General features: G+C 41.7%; 1 protein-coding gene across 1 annotated transcript; it reads left to right on the forward strand.

The window, feature by feature from the left end:
- The first annotated feature begins 563 nt into the window (after positions 1–563).
- LOC136425918 (aminopeptidase N-like) lies at positions 564–18,186 on the forward strand. Its single transcript, XM_066414843.1, has 20 exons — positions 564–1,203; positions 5,580–5,726; positions 6,113–6,251; positions 6,652–6,778; positions 7,476–7,630; positions 8,088–8,201; positions 8,814–8,948; positions 9,295–9,357; positions 9,489–9,554; positions 10,319–10,497; positions 11,178–11,266; positions 11,720–11,853; positions 12,052–12,107; positions 13,138–13,285; positions 13,795–13,868; positions 14,279–14,380; positions 14,740–14,910; positions 15,536–15,676; positions 16,409–16,508; positions 17,455–18,186. The coding sequence occupies exons 1-20, from the start codon at positions 659–661 to the stop codon at positions 17,614–17,616; spliced, it is 2,847 nt and encodes a 948-aa protein (XP_066270940.1). The 5' UTR covers positions 564–658; the 3' UTR covers positions 17,617–18,186.
- The last annotated feature ends 76 nt before the right edge of the window (positions 18,187–18,262 follow it).

The following is an 18,262-nucleotide window of genomic DNA, read 5'->3' on the forward strand; positions in this document are numbered from 1 at the left end:
TAACAGTAACTTATGTACCAAGCTGAGTTATTCACGGATTACTTATCGTACCAAGATTAGGAGGGGGTTATAACCGTAACCGAAAAGTCTCTAGCACCAAATGAATAGAATCTTAATTCAATCTATACAACTGGATTACAGTATGAAATTATCAGACGTTTCAAGTGACCACCTGACACTTTTCATGAATAAAGGAAATAATGTTTACCAAAGACTTACGGGACATAGTGACAACATTATTGAGTTATATATAAACAAAACAGGTAAGAGAATGTTGTAGTTATGCATGTTCCGTAAGTCTTAGGTAAACATTATTTCCTTCACTGATGAAAAAAGTTGAACGTCTGTTGAAAAAACTTGAAACGTCTGATAATTTCCTACTGTAATCCTGTTTGAATTATGATTGTATTCTTCAATTTCCTGGATGACTAATATTCACAAACGTATTAGCGCCAAATTAAATGGTTTGCTGAGGTTTTGACACACCTTGCCAAATACGTTACCCTAATATTTGCATTGCCTCTGCCAGCTGTTGGTGTTGGCACGGTAGTGACGTCTTTAGATTTAGTGTTTACACATCACTGATAAGATCTCGCCTTTACAACATCATTCAGTCTCTGGTTTGTTAACAAGCCAAGGAGTGATACCTCAAGAAAACATGGAGAATTCTCAAGACAAGACGACTTCAAGACGGGCCAAGAAGAGTAAGCGTCTCCTGATTCTTTTGGTAGCAGTCTTACTCTTCGTGTTGGTCGCGGTAGCTGTGACGGTAGCCTTGTTGGTGTACCGAGCGGACCAGGAAGTTCCTTCGGCTGACCCGTGGCTGGGAAGCCGCCTGCCCTCCTCACTGGTCCCGGTACATTACCAAATCGAGCTCCAGCCTGATCTGAACACGTTCACTTTCATCGGAAGCGAGCAGATCACAATCCAGTGTCTAGAATCTACCAACTATATGCTGCTGAATTCAAGACTTCTAAATATCACAGACGGGTCTGTATCACTACAGACAGCCACAGGAGAGGCTGTTAACGTTGAACGCTGGTTTCTGTACCCAGAAAATGAGTTCTTCGTGGTACAGTCTGCACAGAGATTGCGAAAGGGGGACAACTACATTCTGAGTGTGTCGTTTTCGGGCATGTTGATGGACGACTTACGTGGATTCTATCGAAGTTCGTATTTGGACAGCCTTACCGGTGAAAGAAGGTACGTACTTTAAGGTCCACTTATAACCATAAAACCCTCGTCACTGTTGTTGTCGTAGAGCGATATGGCCTTTGTATAAGCTTGAATACATTTACCGTTCTTCCTTCGTTCCAACCCTGATGGTGCCTATAGCTAGTGGCACATAAGGCAGCAAGTCTCCTTCCTGTTTCATTAGCTGGGTACATTTTACAGGGAAGGGTTGCTAGCCCTTCCTCTTCCTCAAGGCACCTCCTCGAACACCTGACCCCATTTTACGTCACTTCCGAAAGACGGTGTAGCCCCAACCAAATGACCTGACCCCGAGATTTGAACCTGGGTCTCCAAGTTATCAGTACCCAAACAATGAGACTGCTACCAGTCGAGCCACAGGGACATACCACTGTATGAAATTCATGCATAAATGCATAGATTGTAAAACGTATAGAATATGATAAGGGCTGTATTGGACACAAAAGTATGCTCCACGTGTTAGGTAGCTGTCTGCGTCTTCATTGGTTGAGTGGACACACCTCCAAGTGAAGTGACGTCAAAGTTTGGACCTATCGGATTATCTATATCCTTAACAACAAGAAACTTGAATGTGATACAAGCACTACTTTATTCCAAAACTCGACGATAAGCTTGGTGTCAAAAAGGGGGCGTACATATCGTGGCAAGCGCGCGCTTGTACTTAGTTCAAACACTCCACTGACATGGAACACACAGGGCATGAAAAACACGTAAAACAATAAGTCATCCTTTGAAGGAGCTGTCTAAATATTTGCCCTACCTCGCTGAAATGACGTCAGTTATAGATAGCGTGCGGTAAATCAAGTTTTAGAGCCAGACCGTATTTGTTAAACACTGATTGTCTGAGCAGGTGTCACAGTTAAATCGTGCCCCCTGGACAGGTCACCCGGGGCGAAATCCCAAGGGTGATGAATTCGCTGTGACACCGGCAAGGTCTTTGTGATTCCCGTTGAAGAAAAGGTTTAAGAAAGCTTGATGTCTGCATCACGTATGTTTAACCTTTTTACAATGCATTTGTTCATTGTCACATACTAGCGAAACCATGTACTCATAAAATGTGTTGATATGCATATGAAATTGACCTTTCGACCAATATATGGATACACCACTACCAAGGTAGATGCGTCTGTGTTTGACGTGTGGAAATATGACGTAATCCGGTTTGACGTAGCATGTGGCGATTGGCTTATCTTTAATTCCATTGAAAGCAATCGAGGAAACATTGAGTGTAATCTAATGAACTTGAAGGTGAAGTTACCACTGAAAGCACTGATATATAAATGTGGTGAATTTTAGTCTGATATCTACAGAAAATTAAACTTCATCTGAATATTTAATTGAACGTCATTTTGATCTACATTCCACAAATACCCAACTATTCTCTTCCCCCCCCCCCCCCCCGACCTTTTTCAGACCACGGTTGGGAGTAAGTCGTGAGCAAGACGGTCTTATTTGGGTTAGGAGTTGGTCGATGAGGTTGCCTACTTCTTTTGAAAATCGCCAGCCGACTTAGAATTGGGAGACGACGGAAACGCGGAAAACCACTTCACAGTTCGACAAGGCGGTGTTAAGAACTAGCCTCAGTTGTAGACTCCTTCCGGCTGTTTTATTTTTCAAGTTAGCGTTTTCTTATTTACTATTACAATTTTTTTTTATTCCCGGCCAGCAATAAGAAACAAATAAATTAATAGTGAATAAGAAAACGCTAACTTGAAAAATTAAATAGCCGGAAGGAGTCTGCAACGGAGGCTAGTTAAGAACGTGGAAATTCATATTCTTCGAATTAATTCTTAGTCAGAGGAGTGAACTGGAGCTAGAATAGGATGGATTCAAGGCCAACCTAGCATCGACCTTGGTTGGGGAGTTGTCGTGAGCAAAGTCATGGGAAGAATGCCGGGCAGGGGCTAACGGTTCCTATTTAGGGGTCAAACAAACTTGTTTCCGGCGATAACTAGTGTCAACACCATGGGGTACTACAAAGCTAACCAGGTCAATACGAAGATTTAGGACGACCCCAAGACAGATCATCTTAAATGTTTGTTTAACGGATGTCTTTATCATAGGGGGGAAAGGTGAGAAAAAATCTTGTATGGCCCGCTTCGGCTCATGTTTTCTCCACGATACGTGTGTTGGGTTCTTTTACGTGCAGGTGTTTTGACGCCCCAAGTTCCCCATAGGCCCATACGAAGGATAGGAGAAAAATCAGAACTCCTGGCGCACTATCGTTAAAAGTTATGCTGATGTAAAATGCTGAAGTTTTTAATTCCATGAAGCTGTTCATGGCCTTGAAGGAAATTAACCATTTTTTGGCCAATCAAGAAAAGCAGATGTTTCAAATCTGTCCTTATCCTGGCGCCTGAGTCACTTAATTGTCGCACGCTGGTCTGGAAAATGAAGTCCTGAAGGGCTTGGCAAAACCTCGGGTGTTTCTGTCTGTCGAATGTTCCGTGCAAGAATGTACGGGCTAGGTAGCCATGAGCAAAAAAAGCGAGGGTAAAGGCCTAGGCAGAAACGTGCACAAACGCACGTTGTGCATAAACATAAACACACATACACACACACACACACACACACACACATACTCACTTTTAGAGATAAAGACAGAAACGTGCACACACTCATACACACGCACATTGTACATAAACATAAACGCAGACACACACACATGCACACACACTTTTAGCGGTAGAGACAGAAACGTGCACACACTCATACGGACTCAGATTGTACATAAACATGAATACACATGCACACACACACATATACACAATGTGAGTGTACATAAAGAAACAAACAAACAAACAAACAAACACACACATACACTCACGTGTACACTCAAATCGATTGTACATAAACAAAACACACACAAACATATGCCACTCACACTGATTTAACATAAACACACATACACACACACACATACGCACACATACGTCTATACACACACACGACGTAAAGATATGGTTGAGCTTTTAGCATGTAAACTGTAAAAGACTGTGCATTTGTCTGCCGATAATAATCATCGTACAAGAAAACAACATGATAACGTCCACTGGCATGCCAAATAAGGCTAAAACGTCCTTGGCCCACGGACCATCGAAATCCTCTAATCTCTTTCTTATTGACTGAAGTCGCGATAACCTTTGAAAACAGACGAACAGCAGAAACTCAGCTATCTCTCCCGAGAAACAATTACTCCTTAATAAGGGCATGTTGGTTTGATTATATGGATGACATCAGCGCGCGCATCAATGTTCATCCGCCCCCCCCCCAAAAGAAATTCGACCGTACTATAAATCGTGCAAAGCAGCTACAAAATAGCAAATATGTGCCGTAAATTGAAAAAACAAAATCTTCATGGTAGTGACATTTACTTAAACTATTTAACACATTTGCGTAATAACTTCATACTGAGCATTTTAAAACATTACGATGATCCCCCTAGTTTTGCGAGCCTACAAAAACCCTGGCGACGATTTTCAGTGAGTATTTTTGCATGATGGACGTCGCTATACATTGTGATAGTGTACTATTGTCAATTAATCATGTATAGAAATGACTAGATAAATTGACTTTCAAAATCCGATTTTCGGGCCCTAATATTGCTTGGGTTTCCTTCAACTCAAGCAGTACGGAACATGTTAATCCATGAGTCGGGATTCACTTGTCTTTTGGCATGAATCCAAATAGTTTGGACAACCCCAGGCGTACAAAAGTTCGGCAACTGCTTTCTGTTTGTTTTGACGAAGATTTTAGAAGTTGAGTTATGACAGTCTCTTTGACCTTTGATCAAGCATGGTTTCAATGTCCTTCATATTAAAAAGCTGTTGTCATCTTAACGTTTACAGTTAATCAATTACTGTATGGTCTCCAGGGAAACTTGGCATAGGAGAAAATCTGCTTATAATTTGGCCATGTTGATTCGATCATATGGATGACATCCCCTGGGAACCCCAAAACTGATGCAAGCGTGCGAATAAAAAAAGTTTGGCAAACAAAAGTTGCCTTCATTATGAAATGTACGTGGTCTGAAAGATTGAGCAAATGACTAAACACACAGAGTACATGTATGATATACCAAATGATAGATTCTTCATTTTTGTTCTTTGACATCTTCTTCTTTGACTTTTGAATTGACATTTGCCTTCAACGATATTAGTGTCCATTCTTCGAAATATATTTTTTGAAATTCACGGCATATATTTTCTCATTTTGCAGCTGATTTGTACGATTTACAGTATAGTTGAAAACTTTTTTTTGGAAACGGACGAAAAATGATGCGCGCGTGGATGCCATTCATACAATGATGATATAATCGAATTAACATGGCCTAATAACTTACCATGCTATTGCGACGTATTTTGCAGGTACCTTGCTACAACGCAGTTTTCTGCTATAGACGCCCGGAAGGCCTTCCCGTGTTTCGACGAACCCGCTATGAAAGCAACGTTTGACGTCACTCTCGTCCACCAATCAGAGTACACGGCTCTCTCCAACATGCCGATACGGGAGGGGTACTGTTATTTTTGTTCTCATTGGTTTTCGTGCGTGGTGATGTTGATTGACATACGAACGTCCACGCAATTTTGCCGTGTCAATAAATCATTACCTCCGTGAAAATGGAGGTATTGTTTTTCGTTTTTTCGTTCGACTTGGTGTGTGTGCAATATTTGTTACCGTTAGCCCGGCTGGCCTAAAATGGTGTACCTGGAGACTTGTAGGATGGGAAGGCTGGTTTAGTTAGGGTCCAAAGTTGTTGCCGCCGACTTATGTAAAATGTATATACCGAATTACCGAGAAATTCATGATAATGAATAAAACCTGAAATCTACAAAAGAAAATAACAGCTGCAACAGATATTTCACGGAGATCTGCTATTTCTTGTTTAATTATGTTGCAGCCAGTCGGAGGTAAGAGAAGACGGGTGGACAGCGGATCACTTCGATACCACAGTGCGCATGTCCAGTTACCTTGTCGCCTTCGTTATATCAAACTTCACCTACAGGGAAAACGTCACTGGTCTCCATGGCAACATAACGGTAATCTTTAATTCTAATTTGAAATGTGCATCTCTTTGTTGACGGATACTTTTATTGCTGATATTTTCGTTTTACAAAAGCTTCGTTTTGCTTATTATTTCTTCTCTTCCTTCCTGGCTTCGTTTTCTTTTCTTTTGCTCCTCCAATGTTTCTATCTGTGCTACAACGTAAAATTTTAGAGTATGACGTCATAAATGTGGCATACATTTTGAATCAAGTTGAACTGCGATTGCCAACCCCAAAAATGGACTCACCCACATTTTCGACTGATCAACTCCAGTCTTTTGCTATGGCAGTTTAACTTTGAATCATAATAACTTCTACCAACACAGATGAACTTTCAAATGAAAAGTATGATACACAAATACAGACACCCTTCATGTCACGATGTTTTTTGCAGCTGAAGGTGTGGGCCCGCCCAGACGCCGTTGAGAACGGTGAGGTCGACTACGCAATCGCAGTGGCCTCACAAGTGCTGACGTATTACGAGGAATACTTCGGTATCCCCTTTCCTCTCCCCAAGCTTGGTGAGTAAATATTTGCCTTTATCCAACGTCAGAGAAATGGCTCACCGAACTGTTGGTCCTATCTATGAGTGTTTATCAGGAATCTGACCTACTTTCCTGACGCGCACTGATCTCTGGGAAGCGTGACGTCAAGAGTGTGTCAAAGGTGTCCGGGAAGTCGATACCGACCGCCGTTCCGGTTCAACGTGCTTTCAAAGCACAATTTCATGGGACTTTATCGTATCAACGCAGATAAGCTTTCATTCTCAGTAAACTAGCTATTATACAATCACCATTGAGCAACCCAGTTGCTGATTTTCCTCACTGAGGTCTAGAATAGTATCTAGCCTTTCCTTAGAAAAAAGAAAACATCCCAAACATGTAGATATGTCAACCTGACTTCGGTTGGGAAGGTCGTATTGAGGTCACTTGGTGGCGCCGAATGGCAGCCTTCCAGACCCTTGCGACAGTTCCACAAAATGCAAGTGTGGATAAGATATTATATATGTTGTGTATTGTGTGAAACCTGTAATACCCTGCATCAATTCAGTGCTAATATGCTGCCATTGCGGGTAATTTCTGACCAATAAAACCATTGTTATTATAGATATAACTAGGCGACGCGTACGTATTTTCAAGAATACCATATTCGGTCGAGTGGCTGGTCTAGCTAGTATTTGTAGCGCGGAGGTTTCTGATCATATTGTGTCTCCTCCAGACATGGCTGCGATTCCCGACTTCCCTTTCGGCGCCATGGAAAACTGGGGTCTCATCACTTATCGCGAGACGTCGCTATTGTACGACCCTTCCGTCTCAACAGAGGCAAACAAACAGAGAGTCGCTGTTGTTGTTGCCCACGAGCTCGGACATCAGGTAAATGTCTCCTTCAACCACAGTCTTACAACAAATTACATGATCTGAGTTCAAACTTTCGATCCAGTGAAAAAAATAATGTGTGACCTTCCTCAGGATGTATGACCCATCTTTCACACGTGACTCCAGTCAACCAATCAACCTTCACTCTGACAAGTCACATGACAGATTGGGGTGGGGGGTGCTGCTGCTAACTAGCCACCCACATGTTGTATTTATATTCTTCATTCATTTTGGTATTGCTACAATTATGCAGTAACGCTTCTATCCATCGCTTAGGCCAACGCAGATTCTGCCTTCTTCCAAAGTGTCCTTTGCTTTCTATCATCACCAAATCTCCACAGGTGAAAGCAAGATCCATTCCGACGCTGCTGTTGTTCCCTTCTCTGTCCCCGCTGTCACGCAGTGCACGCAACCCCTCACTAACCCCTCACCCCTTCCATGTCCCCAACAACAGTGGTTCGGAAACCTAGTCACTGCGGAATGGTGGGACGACATTTGGCTCAACGAAGGCTTCGCCAGTCACGTTGAATACCTTGGGGCGGCACATGCGGAGCCTGATTGGATGCTGGTATGTGACGTGTCCGATTCCTATTGGATGGCAGTATGTCACGTGGTCTTTCTCGTTTTTGTTGTCATGCGCAGTGGTTTGGGAATCTAGTCACCCCCGCGTGGTGGGCGGACCTATGGTTGAAGGAGGGTTTTGCCAGTACAGCCGAATATGAAGGGGTACACTTCGTGGAACCCACGTGGGGCATGGTAGGTTGTTCATAAGCTTCTTTGTAGAGAACTTTGACCAAAACAACACTAAACCCGAAGAAATTGATAATCGTTGGTAACGTCAGTTCCAAAACTAAATTGTCAAAGATGATGTCATTGATCGCTTTTAAAATCTCGGCCCCAATAAACATAAAGGAATGACATTACATATTTGTGCGTCTTTTGTTGTACTTTCAAAAGTATGACACAGGAACGATTTGTTTTGATGAAGATTATAAAAGCTTTTGAATGCACAAGCTAAAAACATAAGCATATTCCAAAAAAGTACAATCTCATCAAGTTTTGCATTGATGGGATGAAAGCAGAATCAACTAGTTTGAAAACCATTTCAAAGGATACAGAACGAAAGAAAATCTATAGTTTAAAGACCATAAATGATTTGTGAATATGATTTTTCCTCTAGGAGGACCAGTTTCTGGAGGCAGACCTGCATCCCGTGTTCGCCCTGGACTCCCTCAGTTCGTCCCACCCTATCTCACTTCCGGTCAACCATCCCGATGAAATCTCACAAATATTCGACACCATCTCTTACAGTAAGGTATGGGCATATCTATCATGGATACATCCCTAGGCAGCGCAAAGAATGCTGGGATTGCTGCAATTCCTCCTCTAGATCTGTAGAGAGTTTAGCTTGACTGTTCATTTGTACTTATAGAATTCATGATGAATCGGATCTTTAAACTGCAATTTCCAGCACAAAGTTAAATAATTGGACTTGCACATACTTATTTTATAACACCAGACTTTGAAACCACCAAAGAATGAATACAACATTTCTATGACGTCACTTTACGCAACTTAAAACACGTGATTCGATTAGCAGTGGATCAAAAGTAGCGTCCTCCGTCTCTATCAATAAACTGTGTGTTTCCCATATTTTCCAGGGAGCGTCGATAATCCGGATGATGAGTTCTTTCCTGGGCAGCAGTTACACCAAAGGGATCAAGGTAAGCTTTAAGACTATGTTGTTTATGTATATGACAATTGGCATAAGTGACTTTGTGTCAACTTTTTACACTTGATTGACAGCCGTGTGGTTGTGTAGTACGATCGAGATTCTGCCTTTCTTCCTACTCAGAGCTACCTGGAGCGGTACCAGTTTGCGAACGCCGTACAAGACGATCTGTGGAACTCTCTAACAGAGGTGGGTCCAGGGCTTAAAAATGATACCTGCATTACTAAAACACTATGATGAACATGAAGAACTAGCATTGCCTTACAGATTAGGAACAAATAATAGCCGACCTGAGTCACAAGCCGTTCTCATATGTTACAAGTGTGGTAGGTTTTGAGTGTGGCTCACCTCAAACATGGGCTGGACCTACAGGAGAAGACATCCGTGGCGTCGTGTGGCGTAATGGATAGAAAATCCGACTGTCAAACAAGGGGACCCCAGTTTGAACCCGAGCTGCCCCCAGAGATGTCTGAACATGCGCCCGGACGTTGTGCCCTTGGTAAAGGCACTTAACACAAAATTCCCTCACTTCACTCAGGTGCAAATGAGTACCTAGCTCTTCTAGAGTTGGGGACGTCCCTCGGATAGGACGTTAAATGGAGTTTCCGTGTTTGGGGAGAGCCACATCCCGCGCACGTTAAAGAACCCACCACATCTTTCGAAAAAGAGTAGGGGCATGCCCCGGTGTGCGATGGTCCAAAACCTTACAACCTGTATTGACCCGATACATGTCAATAATTGCCGGTTTGTCGTGGTCAGGAAGAAGAATCCGTTACCGACGATACATGTAGGTTCCCATTTTCACCCGTGTTGAGTGAGATACCTTATAAAGGGCACAGCATTGGGAATTGCCAGTGATTCTAACCCGAACCTTTTAATCTCATGTCAACAACACCAACCACGAGGCCATCTTTGACAAATGGAAAAGACCCAAAGTTTGGTATATTTTTCAGGCAGCCCAAGAGGACGGCCGCACCGACGTACAGGTGAAAGAAGTGATGGACACCTGGACGTTACAGATGGGCTTCCCTGTGGTCACGGTCACCAGGGACTACAGCAACGGCAGGGTCACGGTCAGCCAGCGTCACTTCCTGTATGACCCGGAAGTAAACGTGCCAGAAAGTCCCTACAAGTACGTAGTATGCCTGAACAGTCAGATAAGCGTCAGTTTATTGGTATGATGCTCTAACAATGAAAAAGAAGAGGAATTGATGCGCTTCTGATCTAATGCTACGGTTACATTTGCACCGGTGCCCGTAGGGGTTGTAGCCGCTGCCGGGCCCCGAAGCAACAAAGTTGTTCTGGTGGACTGCCGAATGCCGGGGGGATATCTCTCAGCGTCTATTTGTCACCGGGTCCCGGGTTGATTTTATTTCCGAGCTAAAACAATTCGGAGCCTGGCCGTGCCCAAAAATAGCCCGGTAGGGTGTCCCACAGCACGGGGCCACGCCCGAAAATGTAAAAAATAACACACAAACTACCCGGCGGGTCCCCTTTTTACTCCGGGAAGGAGGTGTGACCTCCTTCTGGGAGTATTGGAAATGCTTTTGTTTGCGCGTTCGCAGCTATAACTCACGATCCCGTTGTCGCATTGGTGTGTAACTTGGCAGATCGTTTGCCTGGTTGGGCGTGGTGATGCACGATGTCTTTGTTACACCGTAACTACTTTTATCGTCAATGTAATATCGTAATTGCACCCCTATAATTAATGGCATGTGCCACTGCCCTGCCATGCATAGACACCATGCTATAATCCGTTTCCGCTTGTTCCAATTGTGACCGTAGTTTAAAGATACCGTTGTGTTCCTTCAGCTACGTGTGGCAGGTGCCACTGACTTACACAACAGAAGAAGACATGAACTTTGCTGACCCTCCAAGCACGTGGATCCGCGATACAACAGGTAAGTACAGAGTTAGTAGTTGTGTGGCCCAAGGGTTAAGCAAACGGAGATGGGCACCACCATATACAACGTATATCTCGGGAAAAGCTTTATAACCTTTACTAGAAAGAGTACAACAGGAAAAATATATATGGTTGCAAATTAGCTTCAAAAGACAATGGAAGGAACATGGGTTGTTGAAGCAATATTTCCCTAAACATTGTGACCGAAAGAATCCTACTAAAGAATTCTATTACGCTGATCATGATGTCAAAACACATGTGAGGTTTCGGGTCGTACATTTCTTATCGCATAATATCGTATGTGTTTTAGGTGGGGCCATTTTTCATTGTATTGCATTCTCCTACAAAAGATGTATCAAGCAACCGTAAAAGACATGAAACCTGTCTCTGTTGCGGAGAGCAGAAGCAATTCGAATCTTTTTTTTTTTTTTTAAATCTTTGCGAACTGCAGAAGAATTCCCGTTGACCGTTGCCCCGACAAGCTGGTTGATCGCCAACGTTAACCAGACTGGTTACTACCGAGTTAACTACGACATCGCTAACTGGGGACTCATCACCAGCTTCCTGAATAGCGATAACTTTCAGGTAAACTCAAATTTAAAGAAAACAAACAATATATAGCAATAAGCATCTAACAATGAGGCTTAAGTCTTTGAAATATGAAACTCGAGTATGAGAATACATCAAACTTGAATATGAGAATATAATACATAGATTTGAATTTCACAAAATGTCACAAAAAGCACTTTTTTTTATAACAATGAAAACTACTTTTTCCTACAGGATATTCCGATTGCTACACGGTCTGCCCTGATCGACGACGCTTTCAACATTGCACAGTGAGTGGTTAAGGGAGTCCTAAAGTCCAGAGGGGGGGGGGGAGCTATTTTCCAATGGATGATAATTTTAGGAAGCAAAAATTGATATTTTTTACAGTATACGATAAAGTACACACTAGTCCCGTGCGTAAGAAAAACTCGTCTTGTTATGTGTTCTTTTATGTCTTATTAACAATTGGCCTTCTAATTGTGCTTAACCACCCTCAAATATGCCAAAAATATTCACCATTAAAGATGTATGTTTACACATACATGTAGGGAATACATGGGTAGGGTCTGCAAGGGTCTAGTGAGTATCATATTGTTTGAAAAAACACCTTGTGCAATTCACCACGAGCAGAATTCTGTAAAAAGTAGTCTGATTATGTATTGATTGATACAATCTAGTGGAAAATAACACCCCCTTCTGGAGTTTAGGACTCCTTTAAGCCTGTGTGAGTGTCCCACTGGACTGCGTGAAATTACGCTAGGAAATTGCTCTTACGGTCATACTTGGCATCTACAAACAAAATAGTTACGCCCGGAATGTCACACTCTCAATCAGTTTTGGCTTGATGATTTTACTGGAAATCGCAGTGTTGGCACAGAATATGAAACAATAATATTATACAAAGATTAAGATTGGTTGAAAAGATATTTACCGTCATTGCGCCATGTTGCGCTATTTAGAAAAAATCGAATATTTTTGCGCAATGTCAGGCTTGAAATTGGCGCTGGTTTGCGAATGTCTTTCTTAATTTGGCAGTCTGTTCTACTCTATAAACGAGTACCTGGTAGCTTGCCTGCATTTTTTTCTTCGTAGAAGGTTATTATCAAGGTGCAGCACATACGTATTGAGAAAATAATCGATATGCAACAGGTACTAAGTCTATGTGATATTATGATCAGAAGAAATAAAGCAGAGCCTGTAATGGACTTGTGAAACCGCGCAAAAGAAGCAAATCGAACAATTACCGTGTTTTGGGCTGTCTTTTCATTGGTCAAAATATTGGATAGGAAGTCTAATCTATTCGTAACTTTGTTGTACCAGGTCTGGCGGCCTCAGCACTGTGATCGCGCTGGAACTCTCGCGATATTTGGAACGTGAGCAGGAGTACCTGCCATGGGCGTCGGCCAGCGGTGCCTTTGGTTACATCTCCAACATGATGGCGGGGACTGACAGCAACCAGCACTTAGAGGTGGCAAAAATGTTGATTTATCAAATTTGATACCATCAACTTTTTACTCTTGACTTGTAAAATTACACATACTGCTTGCTCTGTAAAGTGCTGTATATTATTGCACAACCGTTTTCACTTTTGATGTTGTAATCTAGAAGATAGTTTCATATGCAATACTGTATGTCGTTGTGAAAGTTTTCAACCATTGTAAATTTAATTCAATTTAGGGTCACTAACACCGCGAAATTTCAACAAATACATCTTTTATTCGAATCATGGTAGATAAACAAACACCACTACCAGAAGACTGGCCCACCTGTTGTAGTGGTTGCACAGCTGTGTGGCCCAAGGGCTACAGAAACGGAGATGGGCGCCGCCCTATACACCATATATCAGTTGGAAGGACTTAAACTATCTAATTTACATATACGTATAAAACGAGCGCAATCGTTGTTGATATGAAACCCATCTCCCCCTTGATATCATGGACAAGCTAAACTCCTATTAATGTTCCCTTAATCATGCAGAGATACGTGTTGAAGTTGGTACTACCCGTGTACAACAGACTGGGATGGGATGATACAGGTGGCCATCTGGAGAAGTGAGTTCACGGAGTTTTGTTTGAGTGTGTTTGTGTTTGTGTTCGTGCGTGTGTGTGTGTGTGTGTGTGTATAAAAACTTTATTGACATAACAAAAGTACAGTAGCTGTCGTATGGTCTTCTACAACTATTGATACACAAAAGTATAAAGTTTATCACAATGGTTTTTACATAGTAGCTATACATGAGAACTAAACAAAATACGTCTGGGCAGTGTTATGCAAAACAATGGTCGATACGATAACTATTTAGAAGTCAGGGGACTTGCCTTTGACCATGCGCATGCCTTTCCGAATCATGAACAACCTTATAGTTTTAACTATACCAATTCATATTGCCAAAGCGTGCATTTGTACTTCTTGTCATGTCATTAGCATATTTTGAAAACTTTTGTTTGTTGTAACATCACAGATACAACCGGATGACAGCCCTGTCTTTGGCATGTTATTTCGGTTACAACGGCTGTCTGCAAAACGCCTCACAGAAGTTCTCAGAATGGAGAGGAGGGGCCAGGTTAGATCTTAATGTTTCTACTCGTATCGTGTGTAGTTAGAAGTAGAAAAAGAATTGAAAAGCTAAAGCTAAAAGCTAAACATAAGGAAGTTTTACTGACCATCTGAAGGTTGCATGTCCGCCATTTCGGAACATGGTGCATCATGGGTAGGGGTGACGTCACAAGCAACGGAATTGCCAAAACGTCGTATAAAACTCAAAACGTCAATAACGTAGATATCATGCAAATTTTGATTGGCGTCAACGATAAGTTAAACGGAACTAAAGAGCATTTGGGGCATTTTCTATCCTTATTTCCTTTTTATTCTGTTTTCATGTGGAAAAAGTAATGTTAATGTTTTTGTTTTCATTCTCTGTAGCGTTTCTCCGAATTTGAAAAACGTTGTGTACTGCTACGGAATCGCGAACGGTAATGAGAATGACTGGAACTTCGCCTGGCAGAGATATCTCAGCACGGACACTGTTGCCTCCGAGAAGGCGCTCCTCCTGTCGGCTTTAGCCTGCACTGCAGACCAATATCTTCTCAGCAGGTACTGACTCAGGGCATTGCTCATGATACAGAAAACCTCCCAAAACAAACATCACAACCATGCCTGGTGGACGTATATGTGAACCAGACCTAGCGCTAAGACCCTCCGACGCATTCACGTAACCTTGTATGGAAATCACAGCAATAATTTGATTTTTTAATGAAAGGAATGTTTTCAGCACCAAGGACAGAGCAAGGTTTTGCATGCGTTTCAGCAAAGAACAGCCGCTTTTTGATATTCATAAGCCAATGATTTGCTTAGAAGATGAGATTGAAGAAGAGAACGCTGATATCTTGCTCACCACTGCTACTTTTTGGCCCTTTTATCATTTGGAGTGCTGTAGTATCTCTCAAGCTTATGGCAATAAAAGGTGGGGGAGGGGGGATTGCAACTTTTGAAAATTGAGATAGAAATGATTTCCTTCAACCTTGCCTTGTCACCAATGATCAATATCAATTCCTACAATGGTTATAAAAGCCAATTCTTATCCCATACTATACACTCTTGTATTAGGTAGATTCACCTTATATATAGAACTGTAGTTATGTACCTGTAGATGCCATACTTTGTACCTTGTACAATTGTTGTGCAATTAAGTTATTATTATTATCATTATCGTATCTAGGTATCTGAATTGGACCATTGACTCTACAAGAGTTCGCAAAGCTGATGCGCTGAACACCATCGTGTCCATATCTGAAAATAAACTGGGGAAAGCGATGGTATGGACCTTCCTAAACCAGAATTGGGACTATATCCTTGACAGGTGAGAAATCACTATTGTTATCTCCATGAAAAATGGAGATATTGTTTTCGGCGTGTCCGTGTGTTTGTCTGTCGGTGTGTGTGTGTGTGTGTTGTAGTCAGCATAACTCAAGAGCCTCTTGATGGATTACGATGATATTTGGTATGTGGGCAGGTGTTGTGAAGCCGAAATTCAAGGTCGATTTTGGGCCCCCTGGTATGTGACCTTGGTACTGCAGCAGAAATTCCATTTTTGTATCTCTTGTTATAAATAAGCAATCTGTTGTTAGCTGTTCTGATGGTACTAATGTTAAATGTCTTGTGATTCCAGTTTTTAGAATTATTCAAATAGAGGGTATAAACACTGACGCTAAATGTTCTTATGTCACCCATGAATAACTGTGAAAAATTAGAAAACAATTTAGCCAAAATTAAGTCTGAATGTCCACAACAATACTTTCTACACATAAAAGGCATGTGTACCACAGAATGTCACCTTAGAGGGACGACATTTACCACAAAAGATGGCACACCTATATTGCAATACAGGCTGATAAGTAGGAATATCATTATCATCCTCGTTTTGGTGTATGACCCTGAGTTGACCTCAGGAAATTCAAAATGGCCACTGTAATTGGCAAGGGGGCAATTTGTACACTCAAAAGTTTTTAAATTTGTAATGTTTCAAGACTTCTGTGTTAGTGATCTGCTATACATGTACAAGGCTAGTAATGTTTATGTAACTGTTATTTTTTTCAAAAATTCTTTCAAGCTATGGGGGCTCACTGTTTGGTCTAACCAGCCTCATCCTGGGAGTGACAAAGAACTTCAACACAGAGGAAGAACTACAACAGGTACAGAACTTTGAAAGTTGAATAATGAACTTGAATGGTGTTAAAGAGATTTTTTCTATTCTATATATGCTGTGTTTACTAGGCATTGTATTGCTATCATTGATTTGTGTATCATGTTTGCATTATTGACTGTTGGAACATGCTATATATAGCTGCTTGGCTAATGTGTAATATGTTGTATTTCTCAAGAAACAAGAAAATCTCATACCTTGGTTATTTTCATTCATTATTGAGCATTTCTCACTGATTCTTTTAATGCAGTATGCATTGTTCCACTGGCTCCCATAAGGCACGGTTGTGCGTATAGCAGGAAATTGAATAGAAGAAATGAGATAACCTTTGATAACTCACTCTGAAACCTTTGACCTATCTTCCTGTCAGTGTCCCTGACGTGCTGACCATGTAGAAGTAAATGAGGTAGTGTAGAGAAGTAGAAGAAATACTACTTCGGGATCAAGTGAGCACAGATCTAGACACACGAGATTTGCCGTGGCGGAGGAACAAACTTTATTTCACCCTCACATCCTCTCCTCTATTCTGCCGTCCAACTGTGCCAACTTGCCTATTGTCTGTCCCTTTTTAACTGTGTGGGACTCCTTACCTAATCCAGGATCTTTACCATGTATGTTTGACAGGTCAATTAATTATGTGACAGTTCTTCAAGAAGGGTCATCATTTCACATGTTTCTGTCTTATATTGTCAGCACTTCACATGTTTCTGTCTTATCTTGTCTCCCAGGGGAGTTTGTCAGTGTTTCTTAGAAATTCAGATAGTCTATCTCTTATGAAAACATATGGGACAAATATTTGCCACATTGCCCGTTGAAATACATGTACACTATATTACAGCAGCACAGGCACACTAAAAACATTACCTCCTATTATCAGGTACGAGGTCAAATTTTCAGTTTTACAAATTTGTAAATTCCTTTCCTTCTCATCGTAGATGCAAGAGTTTGTAACCAGCCACCCTGAACTTGGCACAGCTACACGAGCCTTTCAGCAGGCCCAGGAGAGGGCCAGGGTCAATGTCAAGTGGAGACAACAGAGCGAAGACGATGTCGCACAGTGGCTAGCAGACCATCAGAGAGAAGGCGCAACATTTTAACAAATGATTCTATAGTCTTATCTCGGAAACAAGAATAAAACAATGTAGTGGGCAAAGGTGTATTTTGTAGCCTCGGTAGCAGGCTCTAGGGGCCCTTTTTTAGCCTATAGTACACTTTTTATCATGGAAGCTCATCTGTGTTGGTAGTAATCATAATACAATGCTAAACTTTCTTCCAACACTAAGGTATTGACGGATCAAATTTTCAACAACCTCTGTCCCCTTCTTTAGAATTAATAATGACCAATCACATCACTTCCGAACACATCTCTCGCGAGTTTACGTTCAGAAGTGATGGGTCATTATTGATCCTGAAGAAGGCGACAGTGGTCGTTGAAAATTTGATCCATGTATACCTTAGCGTTGGAAGAATGGCATCTCAAAGCGAAGTTATGGGCCGACTGCACAAACGATCCAGTGCAAAAGTAAGTGTTATAAGCTGAAAAAAGGCCCATATGGCCTGCTATGTAGGCTAGTATTCTGCTTGTTTGAAGAAAACTGTGGTGCTTTTATTTTTGTCTTTCTTGTTAATAACCTTTTGTGAGTGGCAATAAATGAACCAATAGGCAAGTTTGACATCTTTTTTGTTTCTATACATTTTATTCGGGATAATTGTACATTCATACTGGTAATAATAAATTGGGAA

This window comes from Branchiostoma lanceolatum, chromosome 19, assembly GCF_035083965.1.
Source record: "Branchiostoma lanceolatum isolate klBraLanc5 chromosome 19, klBraLanc5.hap2, whole genome shotgun sequence".
NCBI classification, from domain to species: domain Eukaryota; kingdom Metazoa; phylum Chordata; class Leptocardii; order Amphioxiformes; family Branchiostomatidae; genus Branchiostoma; species Branchiostoma lanceolatum.